This window comes from Spea bombifrons, chromosome 11 (genome assembly GCF_027358695.1).
Source record: "Spea bombifrons isolate aSpeBom1 chromosome 11, aSpeBom1.2.pri, whole genome shotgun sequence".
Taxonomy (NCBI): Eukaryota; Metazoa; Chordata; class Amphibia; order Anura; family Pelobatidae; genus Spea; species Spea bombifrons.
In genome coordinates this window covers 27192588-27213588 of record NC_071097.1, presented here as the reverse complement: position 1 = coordinate 27213588, position 21001 = coordinate 27192588, and the positions used below count along the sequence as shown (strand labels likewise).

At 37.3% G+C, this 21001-nt stretch overlaps 1 protein-coding gene across 1 annotated transcript in view; it reads right to left on the bottom strand.

Moving 5' to 3' along the window:
• The window catches only part of ADAM12 (ADAM metallopeptidase domain 12), a 152413-nt gene that overhangs the window by 118443 nt on the left and 12969 nt on the right, over positions 1-21001 (bottom strand). Inside the window, exon 2 of the mRNA XM_053450939.1 lies at positions 11468-11601. Within this exon, the coding sequence (XP_053306914.1) occupies positions 11468-11601 (134 nt within the window). The remainder of the gene's footprint in view (positions 1-11467; positions 11602-21001) is intronic.

Below are 21001 nucleotides of genomic sequence, written 5' to 3'. Positions count from 1 at the left end.
AAAAAAGATGTAAAGTTAACTTAGCTTTCTGGACTTTGGGTGTCTATTCTTCAGATTCTCACTCTATTTATTCTCTTTTTAGTTATGTTGCATGTTTAAGATTGACTGCGCCTTAGTTTGCCATTGCAACGGAAGAGACCTCTGAGGTCCCAAAAGCTTACATAATGTTACATCTTTTTCTATGTTGGCCCAATAAAATGTATCAACTAAGGACTATTAAGGAATACGGTAACAGCCAGAGTGGGATTGCACCTTTTGTAGATCATTCCAAAGACATGAAGGGTGTTTTCCAATCTCACTGTTTTAATCACATTACCAACGTCTCACTCAATTCCTATTATCCAAGGTTCTGTTATCCCCTCCATTGACCAGCTTTATGCTCTGCAAATATAAGGCATTGCCATGATGGGATCTACTTTGATAATTTATTGACTTCAATACGGATTTAATTTTGAAATCACCATTTTTAATGGGTGTCCGCTTTGCACCAAACTAAAAGGATAGAATTCAGGTGTGAAGAGTAAGCTTCTAATCTACGTTCTTTCATACCACAGTCTATATTTATTGATCTTTAAAGATGATAAATGATTTAATAGAAAATGCGTATTATTGTTATTTAGCATTAACAAATGATTGCAATAAAAAAAATGGATAAAACAGCCATAAAACTTAATTATATGGCATTCATAATTGAAAACTTTAAGCGTTAAAGAAAAAAATGATGCAACGTTGTCAATTAGTTGTACATTTATATATTTTTAAAACCTTTGTTTATGAAAAGTTATACACTTTACTACAACACTGTGAAACTAAGCATTTGACGGTGTTGTAGCCCTCTGTCAAATGCATTGAAGCCCTCTTACTTTCCTAATAGCAAAGCACAGTGCTGCACAAACAACAATTCTAAATTACACTCGTCGCTGAAAAGAATGACTGTCTATCATGAAAGCAAAATAACTTAAGGCATGGATCAGTGAAGCAAACTAAGCGTGCTTCACTCTGCCTGTTAGAGTAAAATCATGGTTGTGATGTAGATATCAATTAGACTTTTATTTTTTGCTGCATCCGTTTTCAGACAAACGAATTTCGTTTCCTAAATTTCCACAATATTTTATATTATGCTTATTATAATGACAGGGTTTGTCACCAATATTGATTTATGAAAAAAAATAATTTCTTCTTTCTTTTCTTTCCGATCGTCAAAAATCTCAAGACACTTTATTTGTCTGATAATAAGTAAACATATATTTATTGAACTCTGGATATTTATATGTACACAATGTGTTTTGTCCCCTTTCCTTTCTGTTCCCCTTTATCTTAATGAAACTCAATAAAATAAATATTTGAAATAAAAATGATGGCCAACTGTGTTAATCAACTAAACTCTACCCAGGAACAGGGGGAAAATATATCTGCTGCAGTCCCTGTAATACAGCAGTCCCTACAGCTTCTCCAATCCACCCTACAACATTACACTTTCTGCACTAAGATAAACTATTAATTAATGTGCAGTATGGTGGGTGAGTGATGATTTTGTAATAATGGTTTGATTAAAATGATGTCTTTCATGGTATGTATTTTACACCATTATTTTTTCATAATATTTTTCCGGTGAGCAGGGTACTTTATGCGTCAGGGTTTGTTATTGACTGTAATTTATGTTGGCAATTGTCACTTCTCTACAGAACAGGATGGTGGAATATGCTTTATAAATAAATGATAAGTAATAATAAATGGTGTGAATGGAATTATTTGCAGAATGCTACAACACATTGAATTGTTAGATAATTGAACTACCTAGCTTTCTGACACTTTTAAGAAGAACTGTCACCTACGCATATTTCCGCATTATTACGATATCTATAGTATACAGTATATATCTATAGTCAAGATTTTTTTAGTATTTGAAACCAAGTTCAGTGGTTGGAGCAGTGATGTATTTATGGTAGTCACTAGACTTGTGCATTCGTATTCAGGCGAACATGAAAACGAACATGAAGGGTGCATTTTTTGCAAGTGTACTTCAGTGGTTGATGGCAGAGGAGCTCCCTGCCGGCGACCAATAGAGTCTCTAGTACAGATCTTTAACTCTTGGTCTCCCCAGGCCATGTTCCGCGTCAGGAGTTAAAGGACTCTATGGGCCGCCTGCAGGGGCCTCCTCTCTATTGGTCATTCGTACGGACCTTTAACTCTTGGAGCTGGCAGACCAGTGGTCTCCCCCATGGCCAAGTTGCGGTACCAGGATTTTAAAAGTCAGTACCAGCGACTCTATTAGTCGCCAGCAGAGGGCTCATCTGCCATCAACCAATGAAGTGCAGGTGCTGTCCCCCCCGACCTGCTATCCTAGGTTTAGGCCTAGTTGACATACAACATAATATGTCACTATGTCAACGATAACTTAACCTCTTTCCCTTCTTCTTACCTCACCTTTACAAAACTGCCTGAACCAATCAGCTTTTATGGTGGGTCACTTAGAAATATCCTTGTTTTCCATGAAAACAGCTGTCCCCCCCAAACCTTTGAAGTTAGTGTAAATATAATAGTATTACATAGCATGCTTTAGTGTAAAATGTAGGTTATGGAGAAGAAGTGCCCGAGCCTCTTCTTTTAGTTATTATAGGATACATCACTTGACATGACAATGAATTTTCTTCTGTGTGATGAGTAAATTACAGCATACACAATTTGTTATGTCAATTACCGGAAATATCTGGAAATGTTAATAATTAGTTGGACTTATTACAATGAAAACAAAAATGCCCTTCCTTAATAAGAATTAATGGAGATTAAATATAGCAGGCCAATATTAAAATGACAAATTAATTACTCAGTATATCTCAGTACAGTGATGTATCAGTCCTGTGGTTAAAAAAAGACTATTAGAAATATCTTAGGTCATTTATCAAAGTCTCCTGGGTAAAAAGGAGCAGAAAAACGGTGGAGCCCTTTTATCAATCAAGAAAGGCTTAATTGGCGTCATGAGTTAGGGTGGAGGATTTTTTTTTCCTGATAAATCAGGTGGAACTGATTTCACCTAGTTTTACTGTTCAAAAGTAATGTTTTAAAACAGATATATGTCTGCTCGGGACAATTAGGGTCACTGTTTAACCATCTAAGTTCCAGAGGGGGGTGCTCAATATTTTTCTTTAAAAAAAAGAAGGGCATAAAAGGTCCGTAAACAGTAGTATATCCAGGCCTAGGCTGCCTAGGGAAGCAGGTCCGGGATTGGAAATAACCCCCGTACTGCATTAACAGGGGTAGATTCCCAGTGCGCTGTCACCCAATGGGTCTCTTGAGGATCATGTGTTCGGGGCACTTTATACATAACTCCCAGTGACCCACCGTTTGAAATGTGCAGCATTAAAACTATAGATTTTTTTTAATGCAATCTACCAGTATTTAATAACGTGGAAACTAATAGAACTCGAATTTATATATTTTTGTGTGCTATGCAGTATTGTGACACAGACAGGTGATATGTTTCCGTCAGGGCCAGACTGGTAATGAAGCCAGCGACTGCTGACAGATGTATCCAGACAGTGGCTGCACACGACAGGGCCCGATCCGCTGCTGGAGGTGCAGTAAGGTTAAGCAGCCCCGATGGCCACTCCAGGTCTGGTCTCTATCATCCTTTAAAAACAGACGTATTCTTAATTAACAGAATCAGAACATAAAGTATAAATGAATAAAACAGGCTCAGTTTTAGGTTTAGGTTTATACTTTAAGTATGTACTTAATTATTTTGTTAGTTGAAAGTAATAAAATAATTAGGGAATTCATGGCATTGGCCTTGAGTACAAAGTAAAAGCTGTAAGAATACTGTTTCCGAAATGTACGTTCTGGGGGGATATTTCTGGAATTATATGGAATATGTTTCTGCTTTATATAAAGGACACTGACAGGCATTGACAAGCATATAATTAGGTGGAAGCCGCCACATCATGTTGTATGCAATTTTGCATATTTCATGGATATTAATGATACAAACAACAATGAAAACCAAGCAGTGGAAGCATTAAATGCTTCCATGAGAGTTTATGGGGATAGAAAAAGGGCTACTTCTCACCCATTTTCGAAGATGGCCAAATACTTATTTCCAATGTAGCAATAATGCTAAAGTGCTTTACTGGGTCCTTATACATGACCAGAAGGACACACGTGAGGAACTGTGTCTTGGAGGTCACTCCAGTGATGTCATGGTGATGCTATGCTGGCTTACACTCTTCTATAACTCACAATTTTTAGCAATATCTATTTTCCTTTTTTGTCTTTTACACAGAATTCAACAGACTTTCAAGAAGAAGACCCATTGACGATTCTACTTCTAATCAGTTAGTGCCAATATCCAATACCCAACATCGGCTGGTTATTGATCTCTGGGTGACTGCCAAGGTTAACATACTTAAGCCTGAGCTGTCCTTCATATGTTGCAGTATTGGAATGCTCATAATATCTCGGTGTACGTTTGCACGCCGTATGTATAAAAAGTGTTATAATTATTTAGGGCTTGTCGACATGCTTGATGATGAATGTGTTTTTGAGCAAGTCCATGTGTGCCTCTTTCTTATTGTTGGCCCATCATGTAGGTTCTGTCTTTTAAGATGTCAGACTGGCCATTGAAAAATGAGAAAAGTAAGTCAGGGAGCAAATATGTCAGTTAATAAGACAGAACGGAAAATCAATATACTGTACGAGAATTCTTCTGGGAAACAGTGGAAAATAAATGTACATTGGTTCATCCACTAACTTCATCTTTACAACTTGTCATAAGGGTATAATAATGAATGGTTGAAAAGTTGCATGCTTTAATTTGACAAGATTCTTAGAGTTGTTATTAGAAGATTTTTCCAGTTTGCTAAAAAGGTGAAATCATACCCACTATTGGGGTTTAGTTACGTGTAACTGTGCTGCGTTAACATTCCTGTATGAAGGGCAAGGCCTTGATTAGAGGGCTAATTATATTAGGTCACCATGGAGACATAAAATATATCTCAGCCAGCATTCCAAGGATTATAGGGTTTTGTTTACAGAGAAATTTGGGTGCAAAGTCGCAGGAAGCAGGAAAATTCCATATTGACATGGTGATAGCATTAGTTGTACAACATTGCTTCCGACAAAAGTCAAAATCATATATCCGTCATTCCACAAACACTATATTTTTCATCAGAAAACTAAATATGCATCAAAACTCTATTTTTATGATATAGTTGTGTAAATAGCAAATATTCATATATCTATTCACAAGCAGCAGGGCTCTGGAATCACAAAAGCAGTATTACCATTAAGAATTTGTATTTAATGATGATATTTTGTAATATTTCTGATTTTTTTTAAAACGGTAACCATATGGTATTGTGATTTTGTATTCAATGTTGCATTGCTTTGCAGTTTTATGTTGTCTTCTCTAACTCTGACATTATAAACTATATTTATTTCCAATTTGCTGCCAAGATGTCCCAATCTCCCCTGACTGCCCAGTGAGCTACGAAATTGATTGAGGTCTGAGCTTTTGCAACACACACCTCACATCACAACTCACTCATGGTGTCCTTGCAACGCACGGAAGCTGTGTGCTGGTCTATGATGTCACATCTTGGTGTTCTGCTTCAATGTCAGGAACGTGTATGGTCCTACACCCAGTATTGATACTAACCATACCCCGCCTGACACTAAACACACTCACATTTAGGGCGCCTGAAATGTAGGGGGTACGCATTACGGTTAGTTCTCAAAGGGATCAATCTTTAATGTAGTGATAATAATGTAAAATAGTGAAAAGGCCCATATTCAGGGTTCTTTGTTTACACTTAAGAGCTCCAATAACTGAAGTCCGAATATATATATATACTTTATAGATTAATGATGGGATGTCATTGCAGGCCTGAGTCAAGTTGGGTGAAAATATAAAAAAAACGGGTGTATAACTCTTTCCATTCCCGGAAATCTTTCATGTTACACCATTTTAGGAAAACCGGTAGTTTAAAACGACTTTGTTACTAGTCATTGCTTCAGTGGGAGTTACCACAAATTCAGATGTTTTGACTGTAACTCCCACATTTTTCAATATTTCACCCAAATTTAGATATGAGACAGGATATCATAATTCATTGGGTGTTTCAGTGCTGTCATTAAAATGGATGTATTACTCACATTCTTTCAATATTTGTTTAAGTGTTTTTATTTAAGTATTTTTTCTGCTCTACGTGACAGGTGACATCTTGTGGCAACATCACATTTTAAACTTGTCTTGCCTTAAGATATTTTTTACAGAGAAAAGTGCTCCTTGTTCTGTTATCACAGTCATAGGGGATCATGCAGAACAAAGGATAACTAGCATGAAATGCCCTGGCTAGATGTTTACCAAGGGTATAACTAGCATAAAAAAACAGCCCTTGGAAACACTCATGCAAACACACACATACTTACAGTAACACACACTTACACATACTTATTCCCACACTAGCACACACTTATACACTCATGCTAACACACACTCCCTCTCACTCAACACTTACACATATACACACTTATGCGGCTATGTTAACACACACATATGCACATACACTCTCACTCTAACAAACATACATAGTTGCTCACTCCTTACCTTAGCCTCATACATCTCATTCTTTCACCTCCTTACCTTGCCTGCAGCTTTCCTGCTGGCTGCTCACACGCATTACATGACCCCACTGCATTCCTGCCTCCTTGAGTAGCCCGGTCTAGGTTGGACCAGCCATATGTGAAGAATTTTGAATCACCCTTGGCTTTAACTGGCATTATTATTAATGTAGCAGTAAAAAAGTCATATATACAACAGTTAGAGATAGACCCACCCAACACAGTCTGCCGAGGAATATCTAGTATCTTCTGTTACACCACTGTTGAGAAGGTAACAATTTTGAAATTTCATGCAGAAATCTTGAAACTTGTACAGTTCTGTGACTATTTCACCTCGATTATGAAGAAACAAACCTTTATACTGCTGGCTTGCGATTGTCCCTTTGTATAATGCCTTCAAGTGTAATCATGTGAACCTTTAACCTTCATTGTTCAGCCAAGTGACTTCAGCCTCTATGCAGCTGATTGCTTCCTTGTGCTGTATACAAAATCCTAGCCAATTTTTTTTATGTTATCAGCAGATTTGAGCAGCGTGCCAACTATTTCTGCTTCAAAGATCATTTTTGTAATTCTAATAAAGCTTAATAGCTCTTCAATAAATCATAGGCAAGAGCGCATTTTTTCATACATTACAGGACATTGTTATGTCAGGGAAACAGCAAGGTCCTCGTGTCCCCTATTGGGGATTTGTTATTAGACAATCAACCTTGGGGTCATAATTGTTCTGATAAGTAGAGCTGTTCCAATAGTTGACTATTTTATATGTCTGTTTGAAGATTCTAAGCATCTAGTCTGTTCAAATAAGTCCTCTGGGTCAATCTTTGCCACGTTAATTTCACGCAATTTGATAGTTTTAAGCATTTCTTGGTAAACACAATGAAAAGGGGATATATATCCCTGTCAATCAGCTTGTGGCATTAAACGGGAGCTTATACTTGGCAGCCGGTAGAAATCATCACATGAAGAACAGAACATGTCATGTTTAATTATGTATATTTCCAGAATATGGAATTGGAAGATGCTACAGGGGGCCAAATGCAGTTTGCTTTTCAATAATGAGGTGAAAAAATCTGTATGTCTAAACAGTCTAAAGTATGGTGGGAGTGGTGCATATGACTGGTTTCCTTAAAAACTGAAAAAACAGGAAGAATTACACAACTATCTCCTATACTTGGCCTGGTGTTGCCGTCACTTCTTGCTGTTGGAGTAAGCCAGTCTCTGATTTATTCCTACTTCTTTCCCTTGGTGGTCTCTTTCTGTACTCCACGAACAATACATGCAGAATTAATGTAAAAAAGGGTGAACTCGACATACAGGTCTAAATTGCTGGATCTCCCTAGGCAGATAAACACCATCTCTAAATATAAAAAAGCTATTATACAAGTGATGTAAATGGAAAATATTAGTATAAATGAATAAAATGGGATGGAAAAATGCAACCATGCAATAAACAGTTTTGGACTTGACTAACATGCCCAGCATCCTCTTAACAATTACGGTAATATAGAAACGATGAGCTCTGGCTAAGTCCTGTTTATATTTTATGTAAAATCCAAGCCAATGCAGCAGGGCAAACATGTCTTTTCTACAGGAGTCCTGTGGGGGGTTGTACATGGTGTCACCTTCAACATCTAATATTTATTCTCCATTCTTCCTTTTTAACTCCTTCTATGCCAAATTATTTTGTATGAGCTACGTTTCTATCCAGAGGTACTGGCAATGGGAACGAGTCCTAATACTGAGAAGTGGGCGGCCAGATATGATGCAACTGTATCGAAAAGACTTTCGAGTGACCTGTGTAATAAAAAAAAAAGGGCAACATTCCTGAAATTGGATGTTTCATAGGAAGGAGAAGCAAATAGAATACAGATGGAGCAATAGGATGTGGAATCGGTCCAAATCCACTCCTCAAATATATATGCAAGCTCATCAAAAAGGGACAAAGGCTTGAAAATGATTCACCTTCGAAGATAGTTAACCAGGAAAGAAAAAAAAAATTCCATGTCGTTGTGCAATTTCTTTTCTTTTCCTCTTTGCTTAGACAATGTAGCAAGGAGGATAATCAGCGTGATGCAGATTACATTTGATGAACCCTAGGAGGTACAAGCCCAGTGTGCACAAAAACAAACTCCTTAAAACATACAGCGTTTTAATCATTGTTGCTATTCACGTGTTGGCTGTAAGTAAACAAAACATCGGCAACTGGCCAAGAGGACTTTAAAATGATGGAGATCATTACACTCTGTTGTCTGTTGTAGTTTTACCTTTTTAAATGGTAACAGTTACCAAACCTGCACGATAGCGTTAATAGCTAAAATTACAACCCATATTGAATAAATTTATTTCAAGAGAAGACAGCAAATGAAATATATTGTACATAACAGTACAATATTCACAGGTGGCCAAACTTAGCCAAAATAACCTCAAAACAATCTTGATTTAATATTAACCAATTTGAAAACCCTAAGGACTCAACAAAGGAAGTGAGGCTGTGATGATTATCAGGATATAAGGGTTTGGCCAAGTATTAGGGTGATAAAATGCAAGCATTATGGTATTAGGATCAGATTAGTATTAGCAGCTGGACTATGTTTATATTCATGGGAGCAGAAAAAGAGATGGTAGGCTGGGGCATTAAAGTAGATTGGTAATTTTTCCAACTCATGCATTTTACTGTTCTGTATACTAAATGCGTATATGTATTGATATTCATTATGTACTAGTAATCCACCCGACATGTATCCAATGACCATCTTAACTCCCTGTTCACATGCTATGAAAATTAACCCTATGAAGTAATTTTTAACCAGTTGCACATAGCAACATTTTTTTTAATTTCTATTAACAATTTTTATTCTCAACTGCAGCCAAGAAACCATTTCTGCTGATTAATTTTGTAGTGTCGTAGGATTTGTGCCAACGTTTGAATTGCCTTGATGCCACTCTGCTTTAGTCTTCCGTTCATGGTCATCTTGGTTGAGTTTCCTGGCCTTGTTTTCACATTGGAAGTATGGCCTTTTGGCCACAAGTCTACTATAAAGACCACTGCTGACCAGACTTCTTCAGTAGATCCTGTACCAGGGTCCTGCTGTCTTCTGCCAATGCTGAGCTGATGGCCCCGCTGGACATCTTCCAATTGCAAAGGGAAGTGAGCACGATGTGTCTTTCATCTTCTGCACTACTGGAAGATTCCTTGGCTGAGAACATGCTGCCCTTTACTGTGTTCTTCAAAAGCCTGGACAGAATATCTGGAAACCGCTGTCTGATTTTAAATTTCTGCCTCGGAGAGACCTTGCTGATGCAGTCAGTTAGATTGTATCTTGTTGCTTCACCCATTTTTATTCCTCCAACACAGCTGTTCCTGTTTCAATTAATGATTGTGTTCCCACTTATATATTTAATTTCAGATCATTAGCACCTGTTTGGAATAATTGTTTAATCATACAAAATCCCTGACTTTGTGCAAGTGTATCTAGAAGAATTGATGGCGTTTTGAAGGCGAAGGGTAGTCACACCAAATATTTGATTTAGATTTTTTCCTTTGTTCGCTTATTTGCATTTTATTAAATGATAAAAATAAACTATCAACATGTCTATTTTTGAAAGCATTCCTATTTTTCAGGATTTTTACTTTTCACAGCTGCCTTAAATGTTTGCACAGTATTATATATATATATATATTCAGTGTAATGGGTTATATAAAGATATAATTGTATTTTCCTTCTTTTCCGAAATTCTTGGAAGTTTTAATTGCATAAGGGGCTGCTCTTTATAATATAATAATAGGTACTGGATTCTGCCTAATGAGCTCCCTGTCACATCTTGTCCTCCTTTATCTATTCTCTCCCACACTCCTTGTCCATTCAATTGCCACATATTTAAAATACTTCTCCCCCCTGTTTCTGCACTTCCCACATCCTTCTCTGACTTAAAAAGTCTTTAGAAATTACATGTTTCTAAGATGTATTAACTCAGATGTCAAAACCCTCCTGAAGGACAAGTTAGTTATTGGTTTTTAACTGTGTCTAGTAATTATATTGGTCACACGGTCCCGCTCATATATTATTTTCTAGGTTTATAAGTAGGCTTTTCTAACACAGGGTCATATAAAGTTAGAACATAACCTGATTTCAGACATACTGTATATAAAATACTCGGGGACTCTCGGGGTTTGACCCAGAGTGGGTCTCCTGGAGTGGGTCTCCCAGAGTTGGTTTCCTCTCCAGGTAAGGGAATGGTGGAGGTAAAGTTAGAGTGGGGGAATTTCTTGAAAGATATCTTTCTAATTTTGAATGCATTATACTGGGTCGACTCATCATAATGACGTCAAGCCAATGAGTTAAAATATACAACTATCCTGCAACCAATACACAACTCAACTTCAAGGTATCCTCAAGGGGTAGCAGGACATTGTGGCTTCTAAAACGAGCTTCTGCTGTCTCCCTGTTTCACACAAGTAGATATACATACCTCTTGGGCACACATACGCTCGTACAAGACTCAGGGTCAGCACAAGTCCAATGACTTTTACAACACAATTTACAATATTCACTGACTCTGTCTATATGCTACATCCCCATAGGTAAAAGGCAATTGACACGTATTTATTTTTAGTGGAGAACATATGTTCCAAATAATGGGACATAGCAAGGCTGATGGATATTTTGACAACTGCCAACTGTGGATATTTTGACAATTGCTGTTACTCTGTTAAATCTGCTTAAGAAAACATTGTGTTGAGAGGTCTCCTTTATTTTGATTTTGAGTATTTGCTGCAGTTTCAAGATGCCAGCTTTGTTATAAGTTTCTAATGCCAGACAAAGTGGGAGAAAGCAAACACAATACTAACCTTTGAAAAGATGGGACCTATAGGCTTCCACTGATCCCCACTTAAAAGGTAGGGCACTATTGTCTCAGAATGTCTGAAGTGTTCCTCTTCTATCCATTGTCTAGACCATTTCCAATTACTCTCCACTTTTTGTCCTAGCCAAAAAAAAAGAATGAAACATATTTTAGTAAAAAAACAACTTGCAAGCGCAGACATTACCGTTTTCATGTCTTTGCAGACGTGTCTGAAGATGAATATGTTCTAGGAATTATATTAATAAATCAAAGCAATTATGCAGTTCTGGCTAGCGCATCGACTTGAAACTGGAAGCAAAGCAATTGCATGACAATACAATCAAAGGTATCTATTAACCACGTAAAAAACTGCGTGAAGTTTTGTCAGAAAACTAGAAAATAAAATGTTTGGAGGTCGCCATTGCACCATTTTTAAGGTTTATATTATGTATTTCAGATAAGGTTCACATTCATTTTAAAGCATTGTTTTCCAATATTCAATATTCTAATATATGTGTATGGTTTTGTAAAGTTTGTTATTTTGCTTATGGATCTCAGGAAAGGTGCTGTGTGGTCTAAGATGTCTGGAATCGCAGGACATGGGGACTGTGGCGTGTCTGAAATAGCATTACCACAATTAAAGGCAGATTGGGTGCTGCAGTGTGTGGCCACCGGCTGGATACGTCTGGACATCACTGACATCTCCAGGCAGCTGCCGGCCTTAAAGTGCCAGGGCCTCCTTGTCATTGAATAGTCTACGTCGATGTGCCATACACTTTGGCCTCTAGTAGGCTTCATTAGTGAAGTGAGTGTTCCCCCCACACTCCAAGAGCGGTTACATTAATTCCCTGACCGAGTGTTATCTAGAAGACACTCCACAGCTCTGATGGCTCCTGGGACTACTTTAACAGGAAAGGGGAATTTTGGAATTGCAATTTTCTCATTTAATTGAATAATTCTATACATCTAGATCAGGCATGTCCAAACTTTTTTCGAAGAGTGCCAGATTTGATGAAGTGAACATGTGCGAGGGCCGACCATTTTTCCTGACATTCTTTTAACCATTAAAATTAAATTCAAATTAATTATTTTATGCAAAGTTTATTGAAAATGGCATGCTATTCATTTTGGCAACTTATCTGTGGGGCCTTATCAGCCCGGAACGCGGGCCGCATTTGGCCCTCGGGCCGGACTTTGGACATGCCTGATCTAGATCTATATATAAATGTGTATTTACAGTATGTAAACGTTATTCCAGAAATTGTAGCTCTTGAAATACTTCCTTACTGATCAACAGTTATATCCATTTCAGAATACAATGATAATTGCTATAGGAGCAGATTGCTATGAATTGTCATTAATGGTACCTGATTTAACAAAAAACACATTATTTCTACCAATAGTGATCCTATATAACAGGACTTAACATAATGGAAATATATGAACCAATTAAACATGCTGTAGATTATACATGGTTTCCCCTGGTTTCTTATATCGAAATCAATTTCAATAACAATACAGCGGAAAATGTAATATTTTGTGTGTAAAATTAAATAGGGGCATTATGATACAAATGTCCTTATGTTCCGCATCCTTAAGTACGTCATAATTTTATAATTGCACTGTTCAATTACCATTCATTTAAACAGCACATCATAGTGTACCATTCCAAATACTGTAACCGTCACATCTTTTAACCTGCCAGCTGCCACAATCATTTATTGAGATCGTGTGTAGCTTTTGTTTTTGCCTTTCAATTCTAGAAATAGTTGGTTCAAAAATATTTTATTTAGCGGATGCCGTTTCTCAGCAAAAGGAGGCAGAAATAACAATTCATTGTCCTGAAGGTACTTCCCTTCTCTCTCCCCTTGCAAACGCTGCCTGAGCCAATCTGCTTCGACAGTAAAGGGCAGTATATAATATACATCGACAGTATAGTCTAATGCAGGGGTAGGCAACCTTCGGCACTCCAGGTGTTGTGGACTACATCTCCCATAATGCTCTTACAGTCATAATGTTGGCAAAGCATCAAGGGAAATGTAGTTCACAACATCTGGAATGCCGAAGGTTTCCTCCCCCCCTGGTCTAGTGTCTCATACAACCCCACCAATGAAAGAACCTTTCGTTAGAAGAAACTGTAGCTCCAGAGCTGCAGCATAGCATTTCCTCCATGTTTTGCTATTCGAGCCAGATTTGGCTTTTCAAAGCATTATAGGATGGCTGTAGTGTACCTTTAACAAAAGATGATGCACTACTAAACAACAAAAAGTTCTCATTACATCCACAATACAATTGCATTACATATGTTTATTTACTATGCTAAACTGGAAAATATATATGAGAAAAGTGGCAGGTCCACTTTAATGCAATAGAAAATAACTCACAGGCATTTTATAATGTTTTGGTGATAGCTTGCTTTTAAGATTAGATTTGCAAACATGAAGTTGACCATTGACATATACATAAAATGCAAGAACAGAAAATTAATCTCATCTAGAAACATAAAACCCTTCAATCTTCCACATTCTACAGGCATTTTATAGCTCTGCTGATTAATGGTTTCCAGAAAAATCCCCTATGAAATATTTCTCCGGATTTCACTTCATTTTCTACCTTCGTTTCTTAAGCAAAGAAAAGAGATATGATTTTTATTTTATCTATGACAACTTTGGTGATTGAAAGAATTTATGCTGCTGTAATGCTCCAGCTTCTTCTCTGTTCTAACATCCACCGTATTCTAGCGGATGATTGTACATTTCAAGTTTGATGAGTCGCGCATATACTGTAAATTACAACTGTTAACATCATACTCTTGTTCATTTTCATTTTACAACCTTACAGAAAGAAAAAACCCAAATACTTGCCTTTTATTTTGACTTATACCGATAAAATAATAAGTTCTAGTCCACGCGTTCTAAAGGAATCTCTGTTAGGTCTGAAACCGTCTCAAAGAACAAATCACATAGAGTGCATCTTCCGCACCATCCATTTAATTGCAATGTCGATGGTCCCTGTCGTGAATTGCTAACAAGAGCAGAGGACACTGTGGGCATGTCACATAAATACTTTGGGAGGTTTTATCCTGGAAACACATGTATCCAGAAATCATTTATCATATCACACAAGTGAGCCTAAAATCTAAAATATATGTAATTGAAGTAACGATTAATCATTTGTAACAATACAGGATATTGAAGGGGATGCTCAGGCTATTAACACACATTGAAGGAAAAATATGTCTGCGCTACCTTTATTCTTTGATTTAATTGGCTATCGCCCAGCTCTTGGATGTTTATTCCAAATCTTGACTTTTTCATTGAAATGCAAACCCTCAGTAAATGGCTTTCATAATTAATTAAAAAAGGGCAGAGGGGGTTCTAAAAAGGTATCAGATCACCCAATGTTGGCGGGTTATTCAATGTTGATTAGGCGTAGGTAGCCCATTTGACCACCAAAGTCCTATACATGGTAAGCTCTGATGCACGATCAGGAGCAATCAGGAATCTCTAGTTAGTTGCAGGAGAACAATGTGTTTTCCTTCAACTTCAGCTTTGGTTAGGTTGTCTCTAAAATGTCTGTCCACTTGGCATGGCCCTGCTGAAAATAAGAACTGGTTAGAAGATGGGAAGGAAGAACTAAAGATGTGAACCAGACTGCAAATGTTCAGCAACTGGTATTATTTTGAATTACCAGTTAGATTCAGCACTCCTAGGCAGAGACGCCTTGAATAATTTTATGGCTTCTAGTTCTTAGGAAGATGGAATTAGGACATCCTGGTCTCTGCTAGTCTGAGAGAAAAACATTGCTGGCATATGACTTAATATCTCAACACTCTGCTTTACTCAGACCTGCAGAGACCACAACTGTGAGGGTGAGCGGCAAGCGCTGTCACTACAGCTCCGTCCTAAGTGTTTGCCTCTGCCCAAGGCATTCTCTTACATGAATGAAGTGATTTATTTTCACAGCCAACCCAAAGAATGGGGTAAAACTAATGTATATGGATCAGTCAACTAATTCAACTAATATATAACGTTCTCAAATAAAATACTCATCAGCATTTTAACGACAAAAAAAACACATAATCAAAAACACGGGAATAACTAGTGATCCTACCCCATCAGAGCATAGTGCTGGTAACTCCAGGTAAGAACAAAGACATTTCGTACCGGTGAGTCATACCAATGCCGCATTTATTTTGGAAAAGACGTGATAAATGGTGGATAGATACATCTATCCATATGTTTGGCTATATGGTCTATTTGTCGAGTAAATTGTCAGCAGCTGGGAACGTATTTGATGCACATCTCTCCCATTTTGGATAGCATTAGAGGCTTTGTATCTAGCCAATCGTCTGCTTGCGATGAATCAAAAATAACTGTAAAACTGATATAAATAATTAGAAATAATTTATGTAAAATATTCACATTTCAATAACAGTTCTGAAAAATGTAAAGTTCACCGCACTCAAAGACAAACCGAACTACACAATTCACGCAAGACCCTTTGAGTGCGCCCTGACATTTACTTCCCATTAGTTTACATAATAAATGAATGCATAGCATCGTAATTAAGGGTCCATCTATTAATAGGAAAGAAAACATCTGGTACTTTGAATACGTTTTAATATGGATTATGTAGTATTAACACAGTGCCCCGGAACATCTGTGCACAGCATCTCCTCAAGTTCTTTCCACGGATACAGACTTTACTTTTTTGTCAAAAAACACAAAGACGGGAGGGCAGGCCAGGGTAATTTATAACGAAGAAAGAATACCGTAACCTTCAAAACTCTCTCCCATGTGTGCCAACTTAGGAAAACTACACTATGTGATGTAAATGTCAAAGCACTGGAGGGGCTGGAGTAGCTTAGGCATAGGGCGTGATGTTATTATGTTATGCTATTAGCCAGGCTATACCCTTATCTTAGTTAGTCTATGCATTAAGGGGCATGTGGATGATTGATTTTTTTTATAAAAGCACTTTTTTTAAATAATAATTATCAGCCATTAATTTTTTCCATAGAACTCAAACTGATTTCTCATGAGAGTGTTCTTCGTATTTCTTCTTAATTACACGTAGAGATGGACCTGTCTTTATGTCTTTTTATCAAAACTTTTAGTTGACTATGCCCCATAGGACCAGCGACCCTTATCCGTCGTACCCACTATAGTTTCTGATGGAATTATGTATAGTGTCACCTGCTGGATACATGTGGCTAGTCTCATGTATCGGCCGCGTACCTGTGTTCTATGGATTGCTGGCCATGAAGTGCCGAACTCATTTTACATCGATTATGACTTTTCTCTATGCTTCACAAACAGCTTCTAGCACTCCAGACAAATAAGTACTTAAAAGAAAAGAGAGTACAATACCCATACAAGTGGTTCTCAAAGATACCTAACCTCATTTTGCAGTGGCTTAAAGGTCTTGGATTGTGTATTGTTAATCTAGCAAAATGATTTCTGTGATAGTTTGCCCATTGAAATATCAAACCTGAAAACAGAATCCAAAGGAAGTATCTGCCATGAAGATAGAGTGATCGCCTTCCATGGATTTCTAATAGATGCTTGAGATAGCAAAGTGGTAGCTGGGTACCCTAGAGGGCTTAAAAATTCATAACTAAGTTTCTGCATATTATTACGTTTATTATTTCTTTATATCATTTCACCTCTGCTGGCTTTCCCTATGACCAACTCACCCCTAAAAGTGTATTCTTCAGAAAGACCTTATCTTCTGCAATAAAAAAAGGATGAGCCTTTATTATATGATAATTTGTGTATTATCAAGAAAAAAAGAAACAGGAAGAATCATAGCATGCATCCTTTCAACAATAAACCTGTCTCACACTCTTCCCCTCTCAAAAAGGCATATTTTTAGGGCTAATCTTGGCTCACGAGGCCCATATGTGAAGCTGGAAGAAATAGATGTCATTTCACTCTAATTTTCTTTTAAATATCACATGAAGTATTAAGTTCCTGGTTTGTACATATTAACAATTGTTATAGATGCCAACCCCCACTAACTATTTGGTTTAGGTCTCCTAAGAACCTGGTTCACCTTTTCCTAACCAGGCACATTTCCCGATCTCTCACTGTCCAGAAGAAAATTCATGTTTTTTGGGGAATATTCTATTCACCCTGATGGGTTACCCCTTTGAGCTCATGTCAGCCACGTGATCTCAGTAAATAGACATATGTTATTAAAAAATTGTCTGGTGGGAAACATTTCTGGTTCATTGGTAATCTGACTGTCAGGGTCATGTGACCCTTCCCTCCCTCACTATATTATCTTTAATCAGTGAAGCATTCATTTGCATGAATAAAATGTCCTTTTATGGATACAGTTCACCCATTACTCATTCATCTAAAATGTAATAATCTATGTCTATTTCTTTTGTTTCATGATTCCCTTTCTGTGCCCGGCATTCTGTTACATAATTTCTCTGGAAAGCGAAAACCTTTTTTGATGCTACAAAACAAAACAGCTTGACATTATGATTTTGTGCTATTCCAGAGTAAATTTTACCATTCAAATGCTGCATGCAAGGCTGGATTGGCACAAAACATCGGGTATGAAGATTGCCACCAATTGGACACCTGAACTCCAAAACCTTTGTTTACACAATAGGTAAATATAATTTCAAAACCATTTGGTAAATTGGATAATTTATTGTATATTGTGATTTCTAAATATAAAATAAGTTAGCTTGATTGGGTGAAAATAATTTAATCAAATTGCATCTAATAGGTAGACTGGCTAAGCTAATATTCCAAATTTTGAAGCACCCTTGCTGTTTCATATATATTTATGTAAGTGCTAACTGTAGATAATGTTCATAAAATGTATAAGGAAAAAACTTTTACATTTTGTTGGAAATCTGGTATGCATGGCTTATCTTCACCTTCACAAATAGGTGGCTTCACCCTTCACAAAGCCTACCCTGGGAAGTTCCCATGTATGTGTTTATCCCACATAGTATTATGGATCATGACTGTTAACCTACACATTCACTTACATTCTCCTATTATTCATTCAAACATAGAATTTGACAGCAGTTAAGAACCCCTTGGCCCATCTAGTCTGCCTAGTTTTCCTGATTAAAGACTCAAACCTTAATCAGTCCTTGGTCTTGTCTTAGATTCAGCTTTACGCCTATCCCATGCATATTTAAATTCCTTCACTGTATTATCCTCTACCACTTCCAATGGTTCCATTTATCTAAATGTAAAAATTATCCAAGAACACTTTGAGCAGACCACAAATCCCCTCATATACAGGCCTAGAGATGCACTTTATGCCTCCTCTGTGAGCCATCTGTGGATAGCCAGCTTAGTGATGTCCTGGATGTTATCACAGAGCACCTTCTTCTGTCTTCTAGCACCACCTTTCCCAAGTCCCTTACCTCCTTTACCACGGCCAGACATGCTTTCATCTACCATGCTACAAACTGTGCATATAGAGGTGTATGTGAGAGAATATCCTCATTTTCATATAGAAAAATCTTCCAAGAGATTTAATTTTCTCGACTTGCTCCTCAGCAACTTTAGCTTTTTACATTATTGGTGTGTCTGTAAAAATTTTATTCCTTCACATTGCTTGCACAGCAGTAAGCAAAGAACAAACAATGAAGAGTAAAACTATGTGGTAATCAGAATGATATATGTAGTTACACCACATCTGGTACTTCTGTCATCAAAGAAGTTAAGTTAAATGTTTCTTCAGTGATTCGCGATCTATCAGACAAAGGAACACTCAACAAATTTCATCCCATGCAGAGATGCATCAATCAGTGTTCTCGCCACACAAGATCAGAACCTTATCTTTCCCACTGTTGTAATTTTCCTGCTCGCACATGGTCCTTTTTTATTTAAGTGCTGGAACTATTTTCCTATTTTGAATCTTCTGTGTAACAATTCTGTTAGAGAAAAGGAAAAAATATATAAACGGCGGAGCATAAGAAATGTTTCTTTATTAAACATTAAATATATAAACCTTGCAATATAAACGAGTCAACTAGTACACGTGGACCAAAAACAATTTGGACAAATTTCATTTTGAAGGCTTTTTGATTCTGAAACTAAATCTGTTGCTCTCATGCACTCTCTCACACTCTCTTACTTTCATTCACATTCTCTCTCTACCTTGTCCGACAAATGCTTCCGTGTGTCTGTTTCTCTGTGAAGCTCCTCTTCTTGTTCTTCTCCTTTTCTTGTTCTACTATTTTTTCTTTTCCCAGCCATCTTTCTCTGAGGATCCTCTTGAAGTATTTCCATAACAGATGGAGAATTGGAGGAATGGGGCAGAGTTCATAACCCATGGTGTGTGCGGAGACTCCAGCGTGTTGTGGAACCACTCCAAAGAGGCCCGGATAATGCAGGGTAGAGCCGGGAGTGGTGGAGAACCAGGAGAAGAAGAAAGAGAAGAACAAGAAACCAAGAAGAGGAGCTGAACAAGAAACGGAAAAGATGCGGAGACACTTAACCCCTTAAGGACAATGGGCGGTGCCTAAACCCATTGAAAACAATGCATTCTGACCCCGTACAGCAGTGGCTGTTTTTTCTAAAGTATAACAGATGAGCATTTAAAATGCAATATTTTTTAACGGCTATGTCAGGGACACTTTAAATTACTTTATAAGTATTTTAATAGTTTGGGTATTTTTGTTACCTGCAAGTAGGGATTTAAAACATGAACCTCTAGGACCAGCTGTAGCACTACAACTGAAATTAATAACATGTGTCCTGCAAGCCAAGGAGCTGGGAAAATGCATACAAATTATTCTGATAAATCCCTCTATGCGTTTGCAAGGGGAGAGCAAATTTCATTTAAAGGGAACATCAGCTATCATATGCTCTGAATTGGAACTATTCTACCTACAGCAAAATCACACAATCATAGGGGAAAAAAAACTAAAGCATCAATGTATGTTTTCTACAAAAGGTCATAGAAAAGATTTAATGTCAGGAATAGACATAAATCAATTGAGAGCAATTTATTTGACATTCCTTGTATACTCTACTTTTTATTTGCCAACAGGTACCTCCTGTTCAGCTCTGTTATAACGAACGCTTTAGCTGGGTCAGATAAATGGTTCAACGTGCACCTAGAATCAATCTGTCAAAACATCTCATTACTATGCAACAATGTAACGGAAAACTAACCTTGGGATCTCATGTAAAGTATTTTTGAGCCAAATATTTTTTATATATTGGTTGCAAAGACAAGTGCATTCGTAAAACCAGTTTCACAATAAACCTTGGTGAATTTAAATAGTCTTAGAAAAGATCTGTCCGACTCCTATGCAGATCTGTCCAGCCAAGGGCTTGATTCTATGATCCATCAAAGACTTAATTGGTGTTAATAGTGATGAAAATAGCATTGTCTGTATTGCAATTCCACTACGTCTCAAAGGAGGGTTTGCAGTTCTAAAATCTAGACTGTGAACATTATCAGCTGGTCTTGCAGTATAGGCACACAAAGTAGGTGCATATGGGGCTTGGCTGGTTAGAGGGTACAAAAGAAGACTATCTCCTATGTTATT